This window comes from Haliotis asinina, chromosome 2 (assembly GCF_037392515.1).
Source record: "Haliotis asinina isolate JCU_RB_2024 chromosome 2, JCU_Hal_asi_v2, whole genome shotgun sequence".
NCBI classification, from domain to species: domain Eukaryota; kingdom Metazoa; phylum Mollusca; class Gastropoda; order Lepetellida; family Haliotidae; genus Haliotis; species Haliotis asinina.
Window position 1 is genome coordinate 19,363,317 of NC_090281.1, and position 17,054 is coordinate 19,380,370.

Genomic DNA, 17,054 nt, shown 5'->3' on the forward strand with positions numbered 1-17,054 from the left:
AACAGAACAAACAAACAAACAAACAAAAACATTCAAGCAAATGCGTTAAGTTGAACCCGTGAAGATTCAGCACAGAATTGGTCTTCAACATCTTCAACAAAGGGCGACTAAAAAGATCGACTGGTCAGGCTCGCTGACTTGCTTGTCACATGCCATGGTATCCCAGTTTGGTAGATCGGTATTCATGCTGTTGATCACTGGATTGTCTGCTAAAGACGCGTATTTTACAGACAGTCGCTATATGGCTGGAATATTGCTGACTGCGGCGTTTAACTGTGAGTGAAGATGCACTACCCTAGATACGGTGATGTCAGATCAGAGTACATTCCTATATACCGATCAAGCATGAATGCAGATATGCTCATGAAAGTTCAAGTGTCCGTATACTCTTTTCCAAGTTTTTTCACAAGGTATGTATTGCACTGTGGGTGAAATAAATAAAGAAACACTTGTACCCTCATGTGTTCCCTTATTCGTGTCAATGAATATATTTGTTTTAATGTTTTAAACGATCTTATCATCCTCATCTAACCCTTCACATCAAATGATAGCGTCACTGTCGTGTGATAACCACTTGTGTAGAGATTGTTGTACGAGCGCAAGTGTCATCGTATGTTTCAGCATACCGTAGTATTTCTAATACCGAAAGACGTCTGCACAATAAACCTACATTTTTATGCACAAGGTTATTTCTATCATTATGGATCCTGTTGTTGAATTCTTGTGGAAACAGCTCTCGAATTTTTAAACTTTGACTTGTATGACACGTCACAGTATCCCAATTACGTAGGTCGACACTCATGCTGTTGATCACTGGATCGCCTTTTTCAGACTCGGTTATTTACAGACCGCAGCCATATAGGTGGAATATTACTGGATGCGGCGTAAAACAAGTATCAAAACAACAAAGAAAACCCATTCCGGTAGCTTTGGTTCATCTTTTTATCAAATAGATGAACAGGAATGTTAAGTATGTACACATTGTTCCATATACCCGTAACAGAGATAACTGTTTCAGCCCCGTGACATATTCTTAAATATATCTCAACACCACATGGGATATCTGCCCTCTGGTAGAGTTAGGTTACACTGAAGTTCCATTCAACGGATCGTTGTGCTACAAAGGGTAATCTGAAAGGTTCGGGACGTTGTGAAAATGTTATGATATGGTATACATTAAAAACAAATGGTTTCTAAACGAACCCCTGAACATTTGAATTTGCCTTATGCAACACATGCTTTCGTCAAAAGGAGGAACAACTAACTTAAAACGCGCTCACGGAGGACATCGGACGCTTGTAATATTTACCGAAGCGAGAGTAGTTGCGTCTAATGTTTGCAGGCTGATGTCCTGTCCAGGTTTACAAAGTGCATTAATAGCATGTTGCTGATTGACTAATAGTATTTCTGTCAGTAATCGTATACCTGGCTATCTGACCCTTAACTTCAACACACACACACACACACACACACACACACACACAGAGAGAGAGAGAGAGAGAGAGAGAGAGAGAGAGAGAGAGAGACAGAGCACAGACACATGTGCGTGGAGGTACGTGTTGCGCATTAACTAAGATCAGCCCTTGTTGTTCTCTGTGTCTCATTTAATGTGCATAATCCCTTAAAACACAAAACCATTAATAACCATTTCAAAGTATGTTCGTTTTTATAACAACTTTGATCCTACACTGAATTAATGTCTGAGATTTACATGTCCGGTCTTATTTTCACTTTATAGGATTTATTTTTTGTGAATATTGAAATTCATCGGTACGTTTTCACTGCAAAAAGACTATACAAGTCCAATCCGTCGGTTATATTTCCATGTTCGCTATATGAATATTTGTTTTGTTTGGCGTTAACATAAACAACGATTTTGTAGCATTAAGATGCATTCCAATACACCCACGTACAGTAACGATCTAGACGGACAACGTCGACTTTTCTTCGCTGGTGACATATTTTTGCAAGCAGTTGAAAATTAAATTATGCTCATATTAAATGCACTTTGGGTATCTAATTTTTTTTCAAACCACTGTTATTAGCGATATGAAGAACGGCGTTAGGCATAGCTTATTTTCAAGATGAGAATGCAATAAAGACCTGCTTTCCTTTAGGAATAGATACGTTCAATAACGTTTTTTGTCATCAACATTTTTTGAAAAACATTAATTGCCATTGTACTTATGAGTTGGTTGTTTCTCTTATCGCAGAGTAGATAAACTGAATCTGACACTAATCCGGCCATTGCTTTTGTGTTTGATTAAGACGCGGTCGATGTGTGTGGGGTGCTAAAAAGAAGATTGTCTATAACGGATATTCGGTTTCAATACACAGCATTGTATCACACGTCAAACAGAAAATAATCAGTCATCATTCTAATGAGTGAGTGAGTATGGTTCTTCGACACCCTTAGCAATATTCCAATAATATCACGATGAGGGACACCAGAAATGGGCTTCACACACTGTACCCATATTGGGAATCGAACTCGAGTCTTAAGCGTGACGAGCGAACGCGTTAACCATTAGGCTACCCCGCAGCCCCCCATTCTAATGAATAGTAAGAGAGTGAGTTTAGTTTTACGCCGCTTTTTAGCAATATTCCAGCAATATCACGGCGGAGGACACCAGAAAATTAATAATTAATAAAGGGCAAAATGGTGTTGAAAGCCACGACAACAATATACGATGGAGTCCTGCCAGACACAGTGGAAAGACTGCAAATAATTAAGCATGAGTCTTCAAATGAGAGGTTGATATCACGAACAACAACTGAATCGTCGGGGTTCGATGACAAGCATTTTATGACCACGACCCATTTAATTCTCTAGGTTTATCAGAACATTAAGAAGGCTTCTTCTAAACGTCTAGTATATGATGTAATTTATTTTATTTTAGAAGGAAAATCGATAGTAAACTTACTTACAATTAAATGAGTTTACAAAAACATCTGACAATAAATGAAGTCCGCTCCCGGGTGGGAGGGACGGCCACCTCTGTTTGGTTACTTCATACTCACGTAGATTATAATTAATGAGGGTAGCGGTATAAAAGAGACTTCGCGGGGCAAAACGAGAAATACCTGTGTAGTTTGCAGATACGACGGACGTTATGCTGCGTTGTGTGGTTGCGCTGTTCCTGTTGGTGGCGTATGTGGGGGTACGTAGTTGCGGGTAGTAGTCGTGTAGGCAGTTACAGTTGCCGCCTTTAGTGCCATTGGTGACTTGCTTGAACAGTTTGGTTCCCATGTAATTGTTGGGGTAACGTGCAGCATAGATTATGACTTAAAGGATAAGCGTAAAGAGAGATTAATCAACCTCATTTTCTGGATTTTGCTGCAATGTGAGTTAATAGACTGTTAAATGCATTGTTGTGAAGCGATGATTTATTGTTTTATATTCTCTTGCGAAACACATCTGTGAAGTCATTCCATGGGTTGAAAGATGGTTTACGACCTTATTGTACATAGTTGGACATATAGGAGTTCACTTATTAAACATTTTGTCAGTAAACGTGCCAGCTGCTTGAAATTTAGAAATACAGTTTGTATCCATATTTGATTGTGGCTACGGAAACAAAACTAACAAACACACAAAATGTTTATTCATGTGACTACCGATTTAATCTAGTTACATTTTGGTAACGGTAAAATTTGTGTACTAGTGGTTAGAAACACGCGGACTGGAATCTAATCATAGGTGCTGTTCCTTGAAGTTTAAAAGTGATCTAGTGTTTACTACAGTTTAAATTCTAAATTTCAAAATTCACATACTTGTTTTTTTTCTATTTGTTTCGACTGTATAAAGTAAATTTGTAAGAGAATGCTCATAGCAATTTCTTACCATGTATACAGGTGTTTAGACAAGGACAGTTTTGAACCTGCATTAATCTGCACGGGTCTGTCATCGTGGCAGATTTTGGAAACATAATTAATTTGGAACTATACGGTCGTTATGATAGTTATTGGCCTTTCGTGGTCAGTGAATTAGTAAGGTCATATTTGGTTTTGCCGTTTTGTTCACAATAAGGACGTTATTCCGCTATTCGAGTAAAGGGTCGTCAGTCCAAACATTTATTCAGGGTAATCGCGCCGTGATTTATAGCATCTTGAGCTTCACCAAATGTAATATTATAGGGTACACGTTAGGAATGGTACATGCTTCACCCACAATCAGGTGATCAGGGGGTCACAGAATCGCCGTTGAGTAACTGAATCCAACACAAGTAAACCTTGTACAGGTCCCGTACAGGTAAAACTAGCACAGTTGATCTAGTACAATTGATTCCAGCTCAGGTGATTCTAGCCCAGCATCCAGCACATGTGTTTCCAACTTTGGTGATCCAGCTGATTCTAACACAGTTGTTCATACACTCTTCACATGAATGGCACAGGCGTTTTCAGCAATTCATTTCGATGTATTTTGACAGTAATCGTCATTAAGACAGTTACTCATTTTAAAACCAGTTAATCATATCGTGGTTATTGTGTATCATGCCCAAAATGTGTTTCACAACATTTCTCATAAAAGTGAAAACAATACATGGAACGCGTATGCTGAAAAGGACGTAATGCAATGCAATGTAATGTGTCGAAAACATGAGTAGAGACATCAACTATGAATAACCAAATTCACCTTTTTTTTGTAAACGATAATCCGAAATGCCAGCAATGAATGTTGGCTACTGGCCGAAACAGTTCCATCAGAAATGGTCTGAGAGAAGTGAGGATTCAAGCATATCGACCAAATGTTGGACACTCCTAACACGATTACACCAACGACGTGTCCAGTGGTGGTGCAGAAGGGCACATCCATGGAACCTGGGAAACTGGCCACACATTTGGTTCAGCGAGGAATCACGTTTCTTCCTGCTACGACGGGATTGGTGACAACCTGTCTATTGACGTCGACACGAACGTTTTGTGTCGAACTGCGTTTGGAAGGTGGACAGATTAGGATGGTAGAAGGGTGTGGGGAGCATGTCCTGCAGGGGTTGATCAGAGCTAATGATGGTCCAAGGCAGTGTTACTGCAAATCGTTACATTGACCAAATCCTGCGATCTCGCCTCATCCCCGTTTTTAACCGTCAGGTGGCAATGTTTCAACACGAGAACGGTAGACATCACGCAGCTTGTGTATGCGCATCCCCACCCATTCCCCACCCCCTATGGATCCGTCTTTGAGCTTACCACATCGCAAAAGGGGACATTCGCCTTTTGAACTTTTACCTCGAAAACGGTTGTGCCCGAATGATTCTGAATGCTATTTTCCGTACGATCGTTTTCGTGTGAACATTGAGCACGCTACATCACTGTCAGCAGTGACTAAATAGTCGCTGAAAATAGTGTTTTTGTCAATATTCAAGAAGGTTAGCTTGCGAAAATATCAGCTAACCATGTCATCGGATATACAGCAGGTCAAGTATCTGTGTTTTATGCGGATTTCCGTTTGTTGAGAGATAAGTGATAGTGACTGGGGAATTTCGTAAGTCCCGCCAAACCCTAAACAATAGCTGTTGTCTGATTGGTTAAATCTGATAGGTCGCGTTGCGTTTGATTGGACGGTCATAGGTCGTTCACAGGTTACATGAGGTTACGTCTTACTAGACTCACATTCGTAACTACTCGTGTCATTCCGGCAGGCCGGATGGCGTCTCGTACTCCTCTCGTGGCCATAGTTACGACTGGGTCCGGTCTATGCGCAAACGGGCACGGAGATGAAAACAGTTTAGTACCATTATCAAGGAGAGATAACTCTCACTTTCCAAACATGGCTCTAAGATTATCCTACATCCCGCAGGCAAAACAGCAATACGGTCATTCCCTTTACAAACATGTTTCACTGTTGAAGGCTGATCACAGTTTATGTTTACATTCCGCCATTTTCATGTTTTAAAATGCACTTTACTACGCGCAATATGATTGGTTTGCCACGATTCTTGGCAATGCTGGCGTACGAGATGGATAAGAGTCTTCTTGCAGGTCACGGAAAGAGACGAGTAGTTACGAATGACTAGACTCAGTGTAGGAGTGTAACGTGTAAGACTGAGACAAAATATTCTTAGACTGAGCACTGATGGTTCTAGCCCAGAACAACATTTTTTCTTCTGTCTAAACAGTTCTGTGATTTCGTTGGATTGTTTTAGAGTTTCCGAGCTCCGCAAGTAGAGTGGGCCAGACCGAGGCTAAACAACATCCAACTGGACGAGGGTGAGCGGAACTACATCAGCCATGAAGTCAGCGACCCGGATGTGGTGAGTCGTGAAGACGCTGTGTTATCGTTTATATACGATTGTGATGGGCTGACATTGGGTGAGGTGGGATTGTGCTGTACTGAGATTGGGCAAGGTTGGAATTGTGATGGGCGGAGATTGGATGAAGTGGGATTGTGTTTGGCTAAGATTGGGTGGGGTGGGTTTGTGATGGACTGATTCGATTAGGGTAGGATTGTGTTGGGCTGGGATTTGGTGAGGGTAGGATTGTGATGGGCAGATACTGGCGAGGGAAGGATTGCTGGGTTGAGACTGGGTGAGGGTAGGATTGTTGGGGCTGAGGTTAGGTGAGGTAGAGTTGTGTTGGGTTAAGACTGGGTGAGGGTAGGGTTGTTGGGGCTGAGGCTGGGTGAGGTAGAGTTGTGTTGGGCTCAGACTGGTTGAGGTAAGGTTGTTGGGGCTGAGGTGTTTTGAGGTAGGATTGTGTTGGGCTGAGACTGGGTGAGGTAGGGTTGTGACGTGCTGAGGTTGGGTGAGGTAGAGTTGTGTGGGCTGAGACTGTGTGAGGGTAGGGTTGTTGGGGGCTGAGGTTGGGTGATGTAGTTGTGTTGGGTTGAGACTGGGTGAGGGTAAGGTTGTTGTGGCTGAGGTTGGGTGAGGTAGGGTAGTTGGGGGCTGAGGCTAGGTGAGGTAGTATTGTTGGTGCTGAGGTTAGGTGGGGTAGAGTTGTGACGGGCTGAGACTGGGTGAGGGTAGGGTTGTTGGTGCTGAGGTTGGGTGAGGTAAAGTTGTGACGGGCTGAGACTTTGTGAGGGGAGGGTTGTTGAGGCTCAGGTTGGGTGAGTAGGGTTGTGATAGGATTAGACTACTGTTGCTTTACCCTCGTAAAACGTCGCACGGAAAATTAAACCAAAATTATGAGAATTTGTGAAGAAACCGCTTTATTTGGAGACAAATGTTATAAAACACTGGTGTTTTCATTACACTCCGTGTGGAAATGAATGTTTGATCACTGACCGATATTTGAGGTTGTGAGTCAGCGCTATCATTTTGACCCAGACAACATGTAGTCTATTGCTAACACGGACCTATGACCAGCGGGACTTTGATAGTCTATGCGTACCTGTGGGTTATCCCAATTCCATTCTCGGACCCCGTATTGGGATTTAGCTCACAAACACGATAGAGGTCAAGTAGGTGTATGTAAACCTCCTCCACTTCTCAGGCAGATGTTATCAACCATAGGCCATGAATTACACCATAACCTGTCAGGTGATAACGACCTGGAAATAATTTATCATCATACAATGATAAACAGTGACATAATGTTCCAGTTAGACTCGCACCTGAACACCAATCTATGTACGTAAGCACTGTACGTACTCTATGCACTTCCCGAGTCAGGGACAATAGTGAGTCAGTTTAGTTTTACTCCACACTCAGCAATTTTCCAGCTGCATGACCTGTATGGCCTGTATGGCCTGCATGGCCTGTATGGCCTGCATGGCCTGCATGGCCTGCATGGCCTGCAAGGCCTGCATGGCCTGTATGGCCTGTATGGCCTGTATGGCATCTATGGCCTGTATGGCCTCTATGGCCTGTATGGCCGGGTTTTGATCAATGTTCATACAATAACATGTGTCAACCACGTCAACGAGCCGCCCCGTCCCTCTACCAAAGCTGGACTTGAAACAGACAAGCAGCAATTTTGGTACAGTCAGATTCCGTCATCCGAGAAAAATGGATGTAGTTTGTTTGCAACCCACAGACATAAAAACATGCCATGTGTACAAGTATCACTCTGCCTAAGTACATAATGTGGCATAGACAGAACTCTGGTGCACGAGTCATAAATCAATTTATTTTGTTTATGGCGGATAGCCTGATAGGTGTTAAGTTCAAATTGCATGTGGTCAATCATTGAAGCTGTGTATTGCAGACATATAGGGGTCACTAAACCAGACATTGAGCTTTCTTTGTGACCACAATCAACAAGTTTTTTAATGTAACGAGTAGATTATTCACTTGTTTGTGTACACAACCAAGATTAGACTACTGCTCACGACATCATACTCCGGATATGTATACTGTTTCAACCTCCGCGAACCTATTCACTGCGCATGCGTTATGGGCGCAGCGCAGCACAGCTATTGAAACCACTTTTTCCCCCAGCTCAGGGGGAAATTTCGCGGGCTTTTTTCATCGCGTTTTTTCCGGCTTTATAGTTTGAATTGGCATTTTCGATGATCTGTTTTGGTAAGTGCATACCGAAAGGTATCAGAATCTGCCAAGTTGTGTTTTATGTTACATGTGATCTTTAAACGAACTCTTGATAATAAACGTCTATTAAGCTCCAATGAAGAAGACTTTTTTGGGGAAAAAACGCTTGACGGACATTTGTTTTAGACACTTTGGATGGCGTCTCCGTTCAAGACTGTCTGTTTACGTACGTCATCGTCATCTCTCTCTCACACACATCCTTTAATGTCACACATCCTTCAATGTCACACATCCTTTAATGTCATACATCCTTTAATGTCATACATTCTTTAATGTCATACATTCTTTAATGTCACACATCCTTTAATGTCATACATTCTTTAATGTTTATACATTATTGTAACATTGATAGTTTATAAGATATTTGACTTTGTTTTGTTGATTACATTGAAATCAATCTAATAATTCCAGGGTCCTAACGGTATCACTGCCCTGAAAGACCCGGATCTTCGGTCGTGTTTTATCTACCGGTACATGAAACCCCTCATCATACCTCGAGCTCAGAGGCACTTCTATACCAGAACAAAGGTTTGTTTGTTTGTTTGTTTAACTTAGACTTAACGTATTCACGCGGCACAGCAAGTGCCACTTGGAACTTGGAACTTACAAGGTCTCCCTGTTGTTGAATACTGACAGTTGTTTTACGTCGCACTCAGCAATATTCCAATCATATGGCGGCGTTCTGTGAATCATCGAGTCTGGATCATTCAATCTAGTGATCAACAGCATGAGCATCGATCTACGCATTTGGGAACGATGACATGTGTCAACCAAGTCAGCGAGTCTGACCACCCAAACCCGTCAGTCTCCTCTTACGACAAGCATGACCTGCTGAAGACCAACTTTAATCGGCAAAATTACCGTTATCAAAACCCTAGCAGTTTTCAGTCCAGAACATATTTTCTATGCAGTCCCTATCCCACGAAAAACATTCATCCAGTAAAATCATCTACAAATTTATATCGAATGATAAAAATTCTAAGACTAAAAGGTCGAATATCACTAAAGCCTACGCGGATGGAGACCTCAGAATGGTTGACATTTGGGGGTTCATCAATGCTTTGACATTGTCATCACTGAAATCATCACTTAAATAGAGTCTCAACCTTTAACAACACCTTTCCCATAAATCTTTTACACTCACTTTGCTCTAATGTTGTCGATTGCCTATCTGGCAACGACAATCCCTATCGGAGAGATGTTTTATGTGCTTGGAGAATATTTTATAAAAAGCACACCTTTGACAGTGATGACTTATCTTGGTTCAGCTACTTGGTTGAATCATTTCTCTAAATCCTCATACGTGATAAAAGATTGGTTTGATTTTGGTATCTATGATGTTAAAAATATTTGTAATGCCAATGATGAGCTATAACAGAGGTACAAAACAGGAGGAACCGTCTTGGATTATCATCATTTGTTAAGTAACGTTCCAGCAAACTGGAGACAACATTTAGGTAACAGAACTCTGTCCTTAAATCAATTAAACATTAATAGCGTATACTAAGATGAGATCTCAAATGTTAAAGGTTCAAGGATGATGGAGGAAAACAATACTCATAAGGTACTAGAGTATTGGAATACTGTCTTTCAGCAGGATATAGTTTGGAGAGATGTATTCAAATACTACAGATTTATTTACAGTGAGTGAGTGAGTTTAGTTTTACGCCACACTCAGCATTATTCCAGGTATATGGCGGCGGCCTGTAAATAATCGAATCTGGATCAGACAATCCAGTGATCAACAATATGAGCATCGATTTGCGCAAATGGGAACTGATGACATGTGTTAACCAAGTCAGCGAGCCTGACCACCCGATCCCGTTAGTCACCTCTTACGACAAGCATAGTCGCCTTTTATGGCAAGCATGGGTTGCTGAGGGTCTATTCTATCCCGGGACCTTCACGGGTCACTTATTTACAGAATAAAGTATACAAAGAAAGAACTAGTGAAGATGAAATTAGTGGATACTGATACATGTAGTCTCTGTAAAAATATCTCAGATGGCATATCGCATGTTATCATTCACTGTGACTTAGTTGAAGGATGTAGAACAATTTCTAAATACCCACCTCCAGTGTAATGTCTTTTTCACAAAATCCTCTATCATGCTTGGAATATATTCAAACAATACTAAATCATATTGTACTTCTAGCCAAAACATTCATTTATGTTTCAAATATTAAACAACATGCGTCATCTTGATACCTTAGACTACTAAAAGACAGATGTACAACCGAAAAGTACATAGTCAGGAGAAACAATAATTAGATCCCTTTATAAGGAAATGGAAAACTTTATCTGCTGTTTTGTGTGAGCAATGAAGCGCTCTTATAATATAATATCAATTGATATTTCCAATTTCTTCCCAATGTATTCGCTTTAAGTAACCTAATTTCTTCAATCATATATAACCTCTACAGAAAGTGAGACGATATTCTATGTATCTATATGCATGTGCGTGTATATCTACTTCAGAGGTGTGATATATATTGCCTTGCCATGTGTTATGTGAAATGGATTTTAAAAATGTAATCCGGATCTTAGTTCATTTACTTAAGGCAAAGTCCGGTGGATTTTGACTTCATCACATGTGAAAATCATTCTTGGGAGAATGAGTGTTATTTTTGTGTTTACTTCTCAGACTTTGTTCCGAGGTAATCGGCCACCTGACTATGTAAATCGGTCGCATTTATACAATACACTTATACAGTAAGATGCATTAAATACATGATGCATATTTCGTAAGAGTGTACACCATCGAGGCTGTTTCACTGAATGGTTTTAGTTCAGCTTCTCACAGTTGAACCGCGGAATGAAAGAGTGTCGTTTTACTCCACACTCAGCAATATTCCAGCTATATGGCGGCGGTCTGTAAACGATCGAGCCTGGACCAGACAATCCAGTGATCAACAGCATCAGCATTGATCTGCGCAATTGGGAACCGATGACATGTGTAAACCAAGTCAGCGAGCCTGACCAACCGATCCCGTTAGTCGCCTCTTACGACAAGCACAGTCGCCTTCTACGGCGAGCATGGGGTGCTGAATGCCTAGTATTCTACCCGGGGACCTTCACGGCTCTGAACCGCGGAGTCAGATCACATTAAAGAAATACGGATCATAGGCCCGTTATCAACCAAGGTTAATGCACAACATAATTTATGTTTTTAAACAGTGTTGGTTGACATATACTCGTGGAAACAAACAAGGGAACGAGTGAAAGTGTTCCTATATTCCTTTTTCCACAGTTTCACCCATAGTGCAAAACAAAACTTGTGAATAAACTTGGAAAGAATAAAGAAACACCTACACTTTCATGTGTTCACTTTTTCGTTGCCGTGAGTATATTACTTTGGCAGAGTTCGGAGAGATGGCTTCTGTTGTAGCAAAACAATATCAAGATATGTGTTTTTAATCCACAGACCGCAACTGTTCTCTTGACCTCAGGTGACAAGAGGCACTTCCGTCAGTCCGTGGGTCCTGCTGTTGACCATCTTTGCAACTCGGTCAAATCCTTCTGGCTTGACGAGTTTATGCTATACCAGTACATGAACAATGAGCTCCACCCCAACAACGCCCCACCTCCTCTGTCCCAAAGCGCCGATGAGCCTGAAAGTGACGACGAGGACTTGCCCCCTGCTATGATCTTCCCAACCCCTCCCCCTCTTCATGAGACCCACGTGATTCGCACGCCTCCCCCTCTTCCGCACCATGACGTTAAAGAGCCACCTGCGCTGGAGAAAGCGGATCGCCAAGGCTCTCCACTGAACGCGCACAGAATGAGAATCCCGCCTCCGCTTCCTGAACTGAAAGCCCCACCTGCACCAAAGAGTGAAGCGAACGACGAACTCCCACAGACCGCCCACAGAATGCGAACTCCCCCACCTCTCATGAAAGTCCCCCCTCATCTGTAACGCACTTCCAACATACATACTATGTTGATTTTTTTTCGTAATGTCTTGGTTTACAAATTCATCGTTCACTATCTCGCAAAAGTGATACAATTAAATTTATTTGTTGTTTCGAGGCTTTTTTGTTGCTGTTGTCTTCTAACTACAAAATACGTTTACAAATTTCCACCAACTCAAGGCTTTTTTATGAGGGAAGTAAGTATTTGACATGTCATCCGCAAAACATTTTATTTATCTGTCTATTTGCCTCAGTATCTCCACCGTAATTTAAATGGAACACTGAAAGTAGCAAAATTGTATTTAAAATTTCATGCACATATTTGTCTCGAACTCCGAAAACCAAGAAATTGGGGAAAATCCATCTAAATATGTGAAATAAAAATATTTGCAATTTAAACTAACTGTGTTTGTTCTTATTAGAGTGAGTGAGTGGGTGAGTGAGTGAGTTTAGTTTTGCGCCGCAATCAGCAATATTCCAGCTATATGACAGCGGTCTGTAAATAATCGAGTCTGGATCAGACAATCCAGTGATCAACAAGATGAGCATCGATCTGCGCAATTGGGAACCCATGACACTTGTCAAAAAGTCAGCGAGTCTGATCATCCGATCATGTTAGTCGCCTTTTACGACAAGCATAGTCGCCTTTTATGGCAAAATGGGTTGCTGAAGGCCTATTCTACCCCGGACCTTCACGGGTCTGTTCTTATTAGAGATTTACACGCTTCATAAGATGATATTACTTTATATTTTCCTATAAGCAGAAACATCGAGAAACATACACCAGATCTTCACGCGAACATGAGTTGTGATTAGAGAGTGAGTTACATTTTACGCCGCTTTTAGCAATACTCCAGTTATATCACGGTGGGGACACGGGAAATGGGCTTCACACGTTATACCCATGTGGAGGTCGAATCACTAGTCTACACCCCTGTCCCGTCACCCACAGGATGACTGTTTGCCCTGTCGGTCACCATTATGTGCTAACAAATGTATACAAATGTTCATTAATTAAGCACAACCTGTATCCGAGGGCGTTATAGTTTATATTTCGATTGAAACAGACATCAAACCGTTGTATATTGGAATGCTCGGCCAAAAAGAATACTAGTAGATCCTGAAGCGGAACGCCCAGGTGCCTCTATGTGTCTGGCTCAAAGAATCTCTCATATGATAGATTTGTGTTTATAAGTATGATTTGTATTTACAATATCCAAAGTGAGGGAGTGGGGTTTTACACTGCTTTCAACAATATTCCAACAATTTCACGGTGGGAGACACCGGACTTAACACATTCTACCCACACGGGGAATCGAACCCAGGTCTTCTGCGTGACTAGCTAACGCTGTAAACAATAACCATCATGCTACCCCCACCGACCCCCATATACAGAGTGAGTGAATGCGTTTGGCTTTTCACTAGTCAATCCAGTGGTCAACAGCAGGAGCATATATACAAAGAGAAATATAATATATCCTGATCGATAACTAATAATAATTGAATAATTCATCATTCAATAAATAACTTTACCAAAGACAACGTTGAGATGTCATCTTCTCTTCCACCGTCGCCATATTTTCTGTGTCCTGGTATTCAGCGCGATTCTGCACGTGATATAAGCAATATTATTACGATAGTACTTATGATGCAGTCAAGACCTTATGAGTCCCTAAATATCATTCATTCACTCATTTATACATTGATACATACATTCATTATACGATGGATAGTGTTCTCGGCAGGATAAAGCCAACCGATCTTTTCGGTATCCGTTGGGGTCATATAAAGATATCGATGCAAATTAGAGAGGTCATGTGCAAATTTTAGGGACTACTTTCACAGTTGAACAAAATCTTTTATGGATAAATTTTCTTTTAATCTTTAACACACAACGTTTCTGGGTCATTTCAGATCCCCCCATCAGTGAACTTCGGCAAGACTCGCTATTCCTAATGCAAGATGTTATCCAAAACACACTCGCGTGATAACCTCTATTTATTTATCGCCACGTGGAGCAATATTTCTGATAACATGAAAATAATAAGATCTGATTTCAGTGAGTGAGGTTAGTTTTACACCGCACTCAGCAATATTTAAGCTATATGGCGGCGGTCTGTACATAATCGAGCCTGGACCAAACAATCCAGTGATCAACAGCAAGAGCATATATACAAAGTGAGAGTATCTTATACTTCATAAACCTGAACACAAAGTAGTAGATAGTGGTATGTACATGTAGATATCATGCCTGAATCGACGGATATATTTGCTGTTGCTTAGTTAATTCCACATCGTCATCGCACCAGGGAGACTGTTGAGCTCTACTTAAATAGGATCTAGGCGATAAACCTTTTCAGTGTGTCAGTTGTGTTTTGGTAACTGTCTACACCGGTTACTGGCGTATTATGATTAGTATCGGCCAAGATATACTGGAAATGTTCTGGCAATACATGCTCAAGCTACCCGGGAAGATCCGGGTTAGAACTGCGTAGATCGATGCTCATAATGTTGATCACCAAAAATATTATGTGTCACCTGAGACTTTCTTTTTCTTTGGCATGATCACCATCATCATCGTCGTCGTCGTTGTCGTCGACGTCTGTAAAATCAATACTGTCACCAGGGATATAGTCAAGGAAAATCTGTCTCGGTCTATATGGGTTACAGGTCCGAATACATGTTTTCCTAGAGTAAGAAACATTGGGTGTTGCCGTTATCAACATTGGGCGTTTGGGTTATCAACATTGCCAGTAGCAGTTATCAACATTGGGTGTTGCAGTTATCATCATTAGGAGGATGTGGAGAATCGAACCCGGTCTTCAGCGTGACGAGCTAACGCTTTAACCACTAGATTTCCCCACCGCCCTAGCCTTCTTCCACTGGGGTCAGAGTTGAAGAGCATCTGCAGCACACATGGGGCATTTCTCCCAATCAAATCCGTTCCACTACATGCAGCTGAGATCTGTCAGGTATTCGGTATTCGAAAGCTTCAAAATGGTCATGCACAAATATAGTATGTTCTATTAAAACCAATATTTGCACTGATTTTATGTGCTGAACAGATAATACGTGGTGCTCAGTTCCAGCTCTTTCAGTACAGCCAGTGTTTTCTTTTTCAACTGGTGTCGGAGTTTAAGAGCGCCTGCAGCTGGGTATGTCTCCGAGTGGTTTGGCGCAAGTAGAACGTACACCCCATACACAATTTTGGTGGAATTACGGGCACGCTGCATAGCGTCCTTTATACTGCCTTGAAACTACCTGTTGTAGATTCACCTGACATCTATATACAGTTACAACAGTAGTGTCAAGACACGTATAAGTTCCATGGTGCTCGGCGTGTTTGTGTATCATGAAATTTCTATCGTTTGAGATGGGTGAATAAGATAGAGACTGATTTCTCTTTTGGGACAAACCAGTGGAGGTAATCCGGTGGCAGGTAATCCGGGCTAGAGGACGCTATCAGATATGTTTGTATATGACGTCATAGCCCGGTATGTTCATTCTCGGCTGGGACGGCCAACAGGCAACATATTGTTACCTTTGTTCCACGTGTGTGTATTCTCAGTGTATGAAACGCCCTAAATACCCAGCAAGCCCACAGGGCTGATAACTGAAAATGTTGCAGACTCTGTAAATATGTAACCAGCCCTGTATTTCAAACATGAAGCTGAGATAAGGTGTTAAAATAATGTAATTAATGAATCGATATGTGGTTGTTACATACTATGAGAAAAGAACAACACTGTTCATTGGCTGAAGGCATTCCCTATACCAGTCACATTTAGTATTAGATAAATGGGTAGGCTGATCTGTGGAAGTTATGGTTTCGTTGATCATGAACTATACAGACATCGTCGAGCTGCCACGTACATAAATTATTTTCAAATACATTTCCCGTAGTCAGTGACATGGTCAAACGTTTACTCTTGTGAAATGTATTGGCTAGACTAACAACTAGTCTCGGAAAAGAACATTTTGTACTGAAAAAAGTTCATAGTAAAAAAAATATTATAATGAAATGGAGCCCAGAGACATTCTTCATTTCAGAAGCTGAAGCGAAGGCCATCTAGACTTGCCACATTTCCTCGTCTTGCATGGGCTTTCTTGGATATATTTGCTTCAGGGTCTGCACGACAGACTATGTATTGGCCTACAGGGCCTACTATGAAGTAAAGTAATAGTAAAGTTTTAAGTCCGCCATGTAACTAGCAAGCGGCGGACCACCGGGCAGACGCTATATCATACACTGGCGTTCTGTTTGCTGACAGTGTGTGAACAGCCAGATATTAAATGAAAAGTTGGATAGTATTTTAATGAAGAATGCAGCATCTAAAACAGATATTTTCCGGTCTGTCGAGGCAAAGTTTGCTGGTCTGAATGAAACTATGCACGCTCGTGTCAATAACTTTTAGTTGATGTCTGAAAAGGATATGTGTGGCAGCATGAAGGACACAGAATTTAGTATTCTTTAACTCAGACACAATCGATGGTTAAAAGTTTGCCTTACAATACGGAAAACAGATTATCTAGGAGATCTTTTGGAGTCTGAGATTGATCGAGTTGAGAGGCGGAACAAACTCATCAGGACTGCCGATAAATCAGACGGCGATGGGGAAACAGAGCCAACGTTCTTGCCAATAATTCTGA

The 17,054-nt window shown here is 41.4% G+C and overlaps 1 protein-coding gene across 1 annotated transcript; it reads left to right on the forward strand.

Annotated features, from left to right (window-relative positions):
- The first annotated feature begins 3,057 nt into the window (after positions 1 to 3,057).
- LOC137272325 (uncharacterized) lies at positions 3,058 to 12,803 on the forward strand. Its single transcript, XM_067804691.1, has 4 exons — positions 3,058 to 3,161; positions 6,147 to 6,254; positions 8,904 to 9,020; positions 11,918 to 12,803. Exons 1-4 carry the CDS (start codon positions 3,114 to 3,116, stop codon positions 12,407 to 12,409), a joined length of 765 nt encoding a protein of 254 aa, XP_067660792.1. The 5' UTR covers positions 3,058 to 3,113; the 3' UTR covers positions 12,410 to 12,803.
- The last annotated feature ends 4,251 nt before the right edge of the window (positions 12,804 to 17,054 follow it).